General features: G+C 43.7%; 1 protein-coding gene across 9 annotated transcripts in view; it reads left to right on the top strand.

Moving 5' to 3' along the window:
* The first annotated feature begins 136 nt into the window (after positions 1–136).
* The window catches only part of YAP1 (Yes associated protein 1), a 124545-nt gene continuing 113087 nt past the window's right edge, over positions 137–11594 (top strand). For 3 of the 9 annotated variants that reach the window (XM_025214691.1, XM_025214695.1, XM_025214694.1), the window contains exon 1: positions 530–1008. In XM_025214691.1, coding sequence (XP_025070476.1) covers positions 734–1008 — 275 coding nt within the window. In that variant the 5' untranslated portion in view covers positions 530–733. Of the gene's footprint in view, positions 491–527; positions 1009–11594 lie in introns of those variants that run through there. The other 6 variants (XM_025214697.1, XM_025214696.1, XM_025214698.1 and 3 more) reach the window with 5 other exon arrangements.

Genomic DNA, 11594 nt, shown 5'->3' with positions numbered 1-11594 from the left:
GGAGCCCGGCTTTGGGCCCGGGTCGAAGCAGCCCGGGGGCTGCCCCCGCCGCGGGGAGGAGGCGCGCTGCCAGGCTGGGACGTGGCCCGGTGCCATGTCCCAGCCCCGCTGTCGCAGCTGTGCCAGGGGAAGGGGGCTCCCCGCCTGCGCCAGAGTAGCTAGGGTCTTCCTGCTCACTCGCGCACACACCAGAAGTTTTGGAGGGCTTGACTCCTGCCCACGCTGGCAGTAGTAGCCTTCCTGGTCCCTTTGTGGCAAGGTGGGGACTAGATTTCAAGTGGACGGGGATTTCGGCCCCTGATGCCTATAAGGAACCAGGGGTGCAGCTCACTTTTTTTTTTTTTTTTGGTTTTGCTCCTTGCAAGATGCGTGTCAAATGCTACCGAATCAAAATGGTCGTTTACGCTCTGTTGGGAACCATGATGCAACGCTCAGGGCAGTGGTGCATCAGGCATGACAGCGGGGGAGATGGGATTCTGCTCAGAAAACTGTAAGGCTTTTTGTTTGTGCGTTCAAAGTTTACAACAACAAAAGGTAGACGAGAAAGGTTGATAATTTATATTCCCCATGGCCTGGCAACAGCTTAAAGCTTGCTTTGACTTTGTTTAACTTGCTTTGAGCAACGTGCTAACAGCATTGAAACAAGTCAGAAGTTTGAAAACAACTTATACCCGAGTCTCTCGCAGAGAATTCAGTAAGGTCGAAGTAGGTGTGTTTCTGCTGAAGTATCTTAATGGGAACTGTTTACTCTCGACAGGCCAGCACTGATGCAGGTTCAGCCGGAGCCTTGACTCCTCAGCATGTCCGAGCTCATTCGTCTCCAGCTTCGCTGCAGCTGGGAGCTGTCTCTCCGGGGACCCTTACCCCCTCTGGAGTAGTGACTGGTCCTGGACCTGCCTCATCTTCTCAACATCTCCGTCAGTCCTCATTTGAGATCCCCGATGATGTTCCTCTGCCACCAGGTTGGGAAATGGCTAAGACACCATCTGGCCAGAGATACTTTCTTAAGTAAGTAAAATAGAGTTATAAAAAAAAAAGGTTACATTTTTTAACGAAGCTCACTTTCCATGTTTAAGAACCTTTGTGTATATAAGAATATGTGCCCCTTTAATATATCAAATACATTTAAAAACTATGGGTCATGATTTTCAGTAGTATAACTCTTTATCTGATTTGAACTGGGGGTGTAGAAGTTGAACCCTGAAAGTTATGCCTAGGTGTGAGAAACATGCCTCATTCTTGGCATGTCTCATCTTGGATTAGTTATTTTTGGGTGTGTTTTTAAGTCTGTTGTAACATATAGTAACTTTAAATTAATACTTGGAGTACAATAAAGCAAGGTCATTTAAAGGTGTACTTTGGGTCAGTATTTGGAAAATTGCTGAAAATGGATATCAAAGATTAAGAAACTTTCAGCAGTATTGCAGTGAGAATACTGGATGACTGCTGATTACTTTTTTTTTTTCTTTGGAAGTACAGTGTCAGGTTCCTATGAAGTCTTATTGGTACATGAACCTGATAGGGCCTGTAGTTCTTAAAACTAACTTTGGAATGAAAGGTGAATGTTGGAACTCTTAAAAATGTTTCTTGTTTTCACTACTTTGGCTTTTTAAAGTAGTGAAATTAATATAACTTTTTCTCTTGCTGAAGAGGTTACACATGCCAGCACTCTGACATGTCATCCATCAGGAGATGCTCTGTAGAGTTTTCTAAAACAGCAGAAGCCTGTCCTCCTTTTTGGAAGTGTGTGTGCACAACTCTCATTCAATCACTAGGTTTCAAGTAACATATTATTTGTCACTTCAGATTTGAAGGGACGGAACCACTAGCATTAAAAAAAAATTATATTCTTACTACCTTGCTAGTCTAAAAAGTGTTCTAAACTTTTTTGTGGTTCCCTTTGCTGAAATAAAATATCCAAGCCTGAAATTATATTCGCAGAAGACCTTAATATCTGTGGCTGGGACATGCTTTCCATGTAACTGCACTATGGCTCAGAATGAAATAGGGACCTAATTCAATGCCCATGGAAGCCCCCTTGAAGATTTACCATTGTTTTCTATGAAGCACAAAGTTTGTTCTTATGAAATATTTTGCCTAATTTCACTGTTAGAATTAGGCAGTTTTATGCCAGCTGAGAATGTGACCCACTGGACCTTGAAGAGCAAAACATAGTTTTCATATAATTCCAAAACTTGTATATTATGCTCGTTATACTCTTAACTAGCTTAAATAGAACACAACAAAGATGGTATTTAAAAAAAAAAAAAAAAAAAGCTCTATCTGTAGTGCTAATTATTATTTGCATTTACATCAATGCTTTAAATTTTATAGAGGGAGCATTACAGTTGTTGTGGTAGACGAAAAGAAATCCTTGCACTCCTATAATTGATTCTTTAATTATGCTCATTTAGGTGAAAGCAGAGGGAAGGATTTGATCTTGGAAAGCTTTTCTACAGTTTCGCTATTATTACAGAAAATCTTCCTTTTTTCCTGCAAGTTTTCTTTTTTGTCTGTCTTGGTGTCTTGGTATCCATTTCAAAGAGTCAGGTTTCAGCAAGAACAATAAAGAGCCTGAGACTGGAAAGTACACACAAGTCTGGCAAACTCATCTGCATGAGCAAGATCGTTTGTTCTCAAGCAGACATCCAAAGTAAATGATTGAAAGAGCTGCTAGCTGTGAAGGATGCGTCTTGAAGGGGAAAAGAGTGGAAACAAACCAGGTTGTTAGGAAGAAAAATAAAGGCTGTACTTTTTGAACCTCTCCCTGCTGGGTCACATGCTGACCTTGGGAGATCTTAAACCGCTTAATAGGCTGTTTTCTTTTTGCTTTCCTTGGGTGATGCTGTGGTTTGGGAGAGTCTGAGGACAGTTTTAAAGGCTCTGTTCACGCTTAGAAGAACTATTTCCCTCCCCTCCCCCTAATAGAGCCTAAAATACCATCTACAAGTGGAATCTGCTAGCCTTGTTGCAGTTCAGAAGTATTTCTATTAACTTTATAACTTTGCTTCCTAAATTTGGAAAGCTCCAAGAGCTTGTAAAGAATTTCTTTTAACAAAGCAGTTCTGTATTTCAGAAATTGCTTAAAACTCTTGCTTCCTATGATTAAAAATAAAATGTGTGTTTAGCACATATATATGCTTTTTTTTGTTTGTTTTGAGCTTAATTTTAATGAAGTAAATACTTTAGATTTCTGCTGCTGAGCACATTTTGCTTCTAAAAAACTGGTTCCCTCTGCATGGTGTTTGCTCCACATCCAAGTATTTAGCTTCTTCATTGGATTGGCAGTGGTGCTTTTTGTTTCCATTTCCTCATTCATTAGAAACTCCTAGAGACCAGACAAGACCAGGCTTTTCAAGAAATACCTTTCTAAAGAATAGGTGAAAATATTAGGTGTGTGTTTTCCAGTTGTGAAGATCTTTCCAATTATCACTTTTCCCTATGATGCCTGGCTATCGCAGTACTCTGCACTATAGCCAGTTAAATCCAGTACGGAAATTTCCACAGGGGAATCAAGAACTACAAATACAGCAGCTATCACTGTGGAGAGGCAGGTGAGAAGAAGTTTGAAGCAGCCAAATGTCTTGTTTGACCACACATTAATATAATACCACTAAATAGCATTCTGGGTGAACCAGTTTTTGAAATCCCAGCATCTGTCTAGTCAGACTTGTAATAGTCTGTTTTAGCATGATAAATCTATATATGGACAAATTTAAATTTCTGACCAATACTTGATTGGCCAGTGTTTCATCACTATTAATGAGTTAATATTCATAGTACTTTCAAAACTAGGAGTTTTTTTGAATGTGTCTTTTCTTCAGTGTAATATATTCCTGTTACGGTTAGTAGAATTCCCTACTTTGTTAAAAGTTGCTAACTTCAGTGAAATTGTAACCGGAACTCAGCAGTTATAATAATAAGAATAATAATAGCCTAGTCTGGTTAGTCAGGAGGTGGAATTTAGTCAGCTTCATGCTATTATACACAAGAACTTAGACGGTTCTTAAACGTACAATAAAGATGGCAGTATTGGTCAGTGGGGAGATGTCAGCTTCATTGTTTTTGAACCACTTCCTGTTATCCGGCTATAAATTGACATTTCAATTAACCGTGAAGAAAGATCTACAAAATCATTCTGTGCGCTAGAGAGACTATATGGTAGTTCAGGATCAGCCACTTGGAAAAGGGAAGAACCGTATGTTATACATGTGATACATGTATTTTATAATCATTATTTATATCATTTTAACTTGTATAACACAGTACATGCAATTCTTGCAAAAAAGATACAGTAGTCTGTCGTCTTTTCTAGTATGAGGAAGCAGTTACTGTTCACCCCAGCTGTCTTGGTTTCTCCTGTAGGAAGCTGTTCTGTCGAGTAGTTTATCAACAACTTCCTATTTTTTCTGTGAAGTGTTGTATGACTTCCTGAATGAGGCCAACCTGGCTTTCATGGTATCTGTTCATGTGTTTGGGGCTTTACCTTATCCATCTAACAGAGATCTTACAAGTGGGCTATTGCTAGGTGAACATACAACCTTTATGGGCTCCATAGAGAATTTTGTAAATAACATTCTCTGTTTTGGAACCAAAGACCTTTCAAACAACACTGTGGCTTGTAATTTCACTCTCCTCTGTGACTTGAAACATGCAAGGTAAAGGTACTGTTTTGGATGTGAAAAGTGATCAATAATGTTGCTACATTTCACTCCCATTAATCCTCACTCTTTCTACAAGATGGCACTCAGAATTGATTCTAGTCTTTTGGGACAGAAAATCCTTATTTGATATAGTTGATACAGGCAACCCCCACTTAACGCGCTTAATTGGTTCCGGAAAAACCAAGCATTAAGCAGAACCACTCTAAGTGAATCCCATTTCCCCATAGGAATGAATGTAAACAGAGATAATTAGTTACCGCCACTTCTTGCTGCAGCTTCTCTCCATCGCCGCCTCTTCCCACCCCTCTCTGCCTGTTGGCCTCTCCAGCCCCGTGCCAGCCCACATGTGCCAGCCCTGCACTTCTGCTGCTCCACCCTGGGCACTGGCGGAGGCCCCACACTCACGCCTGCCCCCCAACCCACTCGCTGCTTCTCGCTGCTGCTGCTTCCCTCTGTCCACCAGCCAGTCCAGCACTGTGCGCCAGCATGGGCCCCTGCTCCTGCTGTCCCGCCCTGGGCCCCTGCCGGCCATGGCACTGCGGCAGCAGTGCAGGCTTCGTGCTCGTTCCCGCCCACCCACTCACTACCACTCATCACTTCTTGCCGCCGCCGCTGCTTTGCAGCTGGCTCAGTGCTAAGTGAAATCAGGTATTAATTTTAAATGAGTGCTATAGCAAAATAGTGCTAAGTGAAACCATGTTAAGTGGGGGTTGCCTGTACTAAAATCACATTACATGGGATCTAGTACCTTAATTCATAGGTGAAGTGTGCATATTAAGCAGCATAATTAATGGAGCTTTTCAAGTTCTTAACCCTGCACAGCGTGTAGCCAAATCTTATTCTGGCTGTAAATTAAGTATGCTGTCAGAGACTAAAATTGTAGCTACAGCTTAAAATAGATTTTAGTTACTTCTTGAAGTTGTTGACATTTCTGCTATTTACTTTACATATGCAAAGTACAGAAGAAATAAAGTAATTTTAGGTTTGTAATCTTAACTGCTGACTTCAAAATTTATCTGAGATGAACTGCTGTTCAGTCACTTTGTCAAGATGATGAAAAATGCATTAGTTCATTTCACTTGGATAACTTTAAAGAAACAAACTTCTGTGTTTTAGACTTTTAAAGATTTTAACTCAATGGTTGGACTAATGCTTTGACTTAATGTACAGGCTTTAATGCTGCAAAATTGTTTTGGAAGATGCTGTTGTGGAGAGGACTTCCTTATCTAGAGGAAGGCTAATTCTGCCTGGCATCTGGGAAGTGAGCTGTTCCTCATAAAAGCTTATGCATCTATAAGGTGCAGATGTTCCCTGCTTTCTGTCTGTGCTGAGACTGATCTGGAAAAAAGATGGAAGTCTGCTGTCAGTGGTCAGTAAGAGAACTTGCAAGTCAGCTCAGTGGGGGGGTTTCAGAAGGAATGACACTACCTCAGACAAGGTCCCCTGTGACACTGCCTCAGTGATTTTTATAAAGGAAAAATACAAGAGCCATGATGCTCTGCCATTCACACTATTTTTTGCCATTTGAAAGAGTTCAAGGCTAAGCAATGTGATTTGGGGCAAAGAACATGCAAATTAACACCATCTATCAATAAAACTATATATATAGCATTTCAAATATATTTTCCTGTAATAAAGGTATTGGTTTCCATTTTCTTCAAAGGCAAATAAGTACAGTCAGACTACAAAAATACAATACTTTGTGATTGTTACGGGCGTGGGGAATCCCACCTTTAAATATATATTCTTGGAATTCTCTTTCATATTTTGTCTATACAAACAGCTCATAGCTTTAACAAGAACTTGGTATTTAAAATACTTCATAGGAACAGACTTTGTGTGCTTATTATCATAGGAGACAATGGTAAATCTTTAGTGGGTAAGGATGCACTCAGATTGTGGAGTCTGGGGCCAAATTTCACAGGCTCACTGCCCTTTGGCTCCAATTTCATGGGTAGGTTGTGGGAGCCCCCCCCTCCTCGGCTTCCCCCACCTGGCTTGGCCCTGCTCCCCACCTGTCCCTGGCCTGCACAGGGGTGGGGGGAGGAATAAGTCCTCCCTGGCACACCCAGGTGCAAGGATGGGCTGCCACTGCCCCATTACCCACCATCTGGGCCACGCTACCCCCCATCCTGACTCTGCTCTTCCCAGCCCAGCTCTGTTCCTCCTGCCTCTCCCTGGTCCCATATGGGTGCAAGTATGGGTTGCTGCCATCCTCCTGTCCTGTCCTGTCCTGTCTGTCCCCCCCACAAGCTGTCCTGGCCTGGCTTGGCTCTGCTCCCCTCCACCCAGTCCCACTCCCCACATCACAGCCCAGCTACGCTGCCTTCCTGCCCCAGCGCTGCTCCCTTGGCCCCATCCCCCACACCCTCCGCAGTGCCCACTTATAGCTGGGCCAGGCAGATGTGGCTGTGGAGGAAAGAAAGCAGGGCTGAGCCTGTTCGTGTCTGCTCTGAGCTCCAGGGCTGAGAGGCTGCATGAGGGCAGCCCTCTTGCAGTTAGCAGCCAGGGGTGGGGGTAGCAGCCAAATGGCTGCTGCAGGGAGTGAAGGGAGGAGGAGGTGGGTCACTTTTTTGCAGGGCTCTCTTTTTATTGCTGACCTCTCTGACTTTTGCAGAAAATGCCTGATTTTTGCATTTTCTGAGAAAATTGTGATTTTGGTACTATTAATAAGTGTTGAATCAGGCCCTTATTTCATTCTGAGCCATACTGCAGTTAAAAGGAGAGCATAGCCCAGCCCTAGACATTAAAGTCCTCTGTGAGTATCATTCCTACTAAGCTTAAGTGGAGCTGTGCATGTTCGTTGCAAGGGTGAGGTGTCTGTATTAATTCAGGTATTTAGGTGTGGCAGCACTGAGTGTCACCATGCCAGACTTCTTGACACCAGGCTTTGAGAGTAGGATTCAGGAAACCAAGTTAGGTGCGGGAATTTTCTGCGCTGTGAATGGGAAGATGTGTGTACCTGGGAGTAGGATTAACCAAAGCAATCTCCCTGATGGGGAAATGCTTTGACCAGTCATTGCTGAAGAGCAGGTGCAGGGTGAGATCCTGTCAGATTCAGGCATCAGTGTGACACAGATTTATAGTTTGACACTGTTTTCTATATTTAGTATGGGGACAGGCTCTCACTCCCTTGGAATGCTGCTGGAGGAGGATGTGGTGTAATGCCCACCTTATTGTAATAGCCTAATGCTTATTGCCCAAGAAGAACCTGGTTTATAGCTCCTTCCTGGCCTGATGTTGGTTCAAATCTATATTTTCTAGCAGTTTAAGTTTACAGCTGATATATTTTATCCATTGATTGTTTAAATTCAAAATATATAAGACAGTTCTTAGAGTAGGGATGCTTTGGAGCAGGAATTGAAACTAAGGAGCTTTTCTTCTCCAGGTGGGATCTTCATCAGTGGACTTAAAATCGTCATCACTATTGCTTGCTCTGGTCCATGAGTTTTGTATTTCTTTCTACACAGTGCTTCCTTCAACAAGAGGGCTGGGAGTCTCCTCATCCCAAATGGCCTGAGACAAGAGAGAGAGTCCAAGATGCTTGGAATCACCTACTCACATTTTGGGTAGTGACAGCCCCTTGGATGTTTAAAGTAGCTAGGGTCACTTGGATTTGCATCCCTAAATTCCACTGAAGTAGCACCTTATGTGCCTCTTCCTGCTGGTGCCCAGCTTAAACTGTTTAACAACATAATTTGGAATAGCAACAAGACCGTGTTGGCACCATTTTCTTTTAGTAGCGTTCAAAGGTAAAAGCAAAACTATTGGTTCTCTGACTGTAAAACTATCTCCATGTAGATTGTGGAGCCAATCTAAAATGGCCTCTGACTTTTATGCTTGTTGGAAAAAGGCAATATAGCTTTGCTTTAATCTACATTTTTTTGGGGTCATAATAGAATATGAGGTGCAGGTACCCTGTATCAGATTTATTTAAGCTTAATTCTGTATTAATTTTGCATTGCTTCTATTTAAAACAAATTGCAATACCATATTTTTTCACATACAGCATGTCCTTGCACACAGTATGTACCTTGTTTTGGAAGGACAGCTTGAACGGGGGGAGGAAGGGAATCATTCTTTCTGGTAGCTGAGTAGCAGCAGCTAGTGAGCCTGCTGCCAGCCCTATGGGCTGGATGGGGTACTTGGAAGATCTGGGGCTAGGGCCATGCACTGAGTCCAACCCTGCACGCTGGCTCAGGAATGCTGGGTCTGCGCACCAAGGCCTGATCTGGCACGTCAGCTCCACTGGGGCACATGCTGGCTTCAGCATGATCCATCCTGGCACTCTGGCTCTGTTGGGGCCGCGTACTGACTCCAGCACAATCCAGTCTGGTATGATCAGGCCCCACTACATGGTGGGGCCCAATTTGGCATGCCAGCTCTGGTGAGGCCAGCTTTTAAATGCTTAATCTTTCTTCTTTCAAAGTACAGTTTAAGCAATAGCTTTAAGATTCAAAACTTTAAAACTTTTTGGTAGTTACCTTTTAAAACTCTGTATGTCAGTTAATGACTACCAAACTTAATACGGAGCTAGCAAAGCAGATCTTCACCTATTTTATCTACTTGCACTAGTTTTCAGTAACGGATTTACAAAGGAAAATAAATCATTAGGGGCACTTGGTGTGTTAAAACACTTAACTGCAAAAACTCAATTGACTCACCAGTAAAATGGCTTCTTGCTTCTAAGTAAATTTCTCCAAACATCATACGTATGTATGTAACTAATTATGGGGTGAAGCCCAAAGTTGGCATAGTCAGGACCTGTAGGTCAGGACTGAGGTAAAAGATTAACTGTAGGAATTAGCACAGCATTAACTATTGATGGTTAATATTTGGTTCTTATAGCAGCATCAAAATTCCCTTTTAGTTCATCACTGAGGGTGAACTGAGCTGCTAGTTAAAAGATGAAGAAGTTTTTTCCTATTTACGTATATGTATCAAGACTCCTAGACAGGCTTCCCTTCATTTTGGCAAGAATCCAAGTGGCTTCATTGGATTTAGTTTACCTTCTTAAAGCTGGTGGGTCCCCAGCTCTTGCTGTGAACACTGATACGTTTTGCTTATCACTACATTAAGAAACCCCAACTGCTAAAATATGCAATAAATATTTTAAGTTGGTGAATTTCACCTCTAATGGCTTTTCTGTAAGCAAATGGGTTCCTCCTTTTCACAGTGTGCAGGTCTGTTTAATTCACAGTGTTTGAATAAATCCAGGTGTGTCTTCCTTTTGTAAAGTATAAATAAAAATATGATACTGGGCTTACAAATGTGGGAAGTCTGCACTGGAGCCCCAACCCCTTGCACCCTAGAAGTAGCAGATGCTGGATCAGTGTTTCTCAACATGGTTAGACCCGACACATCCCTTGGAAAATGCAGGTTTTTATCTTTCGCTTAGTTTTTGACTGGGAAGCAGCGGCTGCTGCAGCTGAGCAGAGCACAGAGCCCAACTCCCCCTTCCCCATGGGTGGCACGGCCGGAGCAGAGCCCATGTGCGGGGGCAGAGGTGGGCTGCAGGCTCAGGCTCCCTGCCCTGCTGCCCTCCCCCAAGGGCTTCTGCAGCCCAGTGAGGAGGACCCAGTGGGGCTGGGCAGGGAAAGTTGTCGCCGCTACTGGGAGCTCCATGCCACCATGGCGAGGTGCCCCGTGCCTGCCCAACAGCAATGAGGGACACAGTCCCGTGCTTCTGTCCCCATTGCTGCCAGACAGGCAGGGATGCCTTGCCAGGGCAGCGCGGGTCTCCCAGCAGCAAGAAGTTCCCCCCTGCCCCACCTGTCTGCTCTGCCCTGCTTCACCGGGTCCTGCCTGCTGGGCTGTGGAGTCCCTGGAGGGAAAGCAGCAGAGCAGGGAGCCCTGAGCCAACAGCAGGCAGCCTGCCCCTGCCCCCACCTCATGCACAGATCTGGGGGGCGCGTGCCTCTCCATGTTCCCCCCCAGGAGTGCATCAGCGGCAGGGAGCCAGCCCTCCCCACCCCTGCAGCCCCATCCTGCTGCCTGCCTGTGCCCTGTGGCCATGCATTCCAGCCCTGGGCCCCAAGCCCCATGACTATCCCAGCCCTGCCCAACTTCCTCCCTCCCTCCCTCCATATGGCGGCCTCATACCCTGGTCCTTTCTCCACAGGACTTACCTGTGGAACCTTCTCTCCAGGCTGCCTGGCAGCCGTGTGCATGCACACATGCACATGGCGCCTCTTGCCTGACCACCCTTCTCCTGCTCCCCCCACCCCTTGCAAGCTGGAACTCTGCCAGCCTGCAGATTGCTCTGTGCAAAAGTGAAAAAATCCATGTTTCTCTGATAAAATGAAAAATTTGCGTTTTTCTCAGTTAAAAGGAGAAATCTGCTTTTTTAACCACTTTCCCATGGGAAATGAAAAACCTAGATCCCTGATGTTCAGTCGTTACATGGCATCTTCCTATCAAACTGTGTTCCAAAAGTTTAGCTCTGTAGAAAGTACATTTAGGGACTTAATGGTATAGAGCTTTTCGTTGTTAACAACTTAATGTATCAGAAAATTTTGAATGGATTGTTCTGAAAGTGATATCTGCTGGCTACTTTTCGTAAAGTTGCTCCCAAGTGATGCATTGAAAATTAGTTTTTTATTTGTGCTTTGACTTTTTTGGAGGTATTAATTGGCATCAAAAGTGATGTTGCCAATATTCATGGGGTACATGAGTTTGAAGAATGTAAGATTAAATTTTTCAGATTTCCCACCCCCTTGTTTCTTTAAAGATGTATTTATTAATTCAGGTTTCTTGGCACTTGGCACTCAGAATAGTTCAGCTAAAGCCCTCATTGGTCTTAAATAACCTAGTTTGAACTATGTTTCTGCCAAATAACTTGGGTCACTTTAAACTACTATGTAGAATCAAACTAATAATTTAATGGCCATCTCATGAATTAGGACCCTTGCCAGTGTACTGTATGTCAGC

Source organism: Alligator sinensis, unplaced genomic scaffold (genome assembly GCF_000455745.1).
Source record: "Alligator sinensis unplaced genomic scaffold, ASM45574v1 scaffold40_1, whole genome shotgun sequence".
In the NCBI taxonomy this organism is placed as follows: domain Eukaryota; kingdom Metazoa; phylum Chordata; order Crocodylia; family Alligatoridae; genus Alligator; species Alligator sinensis.
This window is presented reverse-complemented; position numbering and strand designations above follow the sequence as displayed.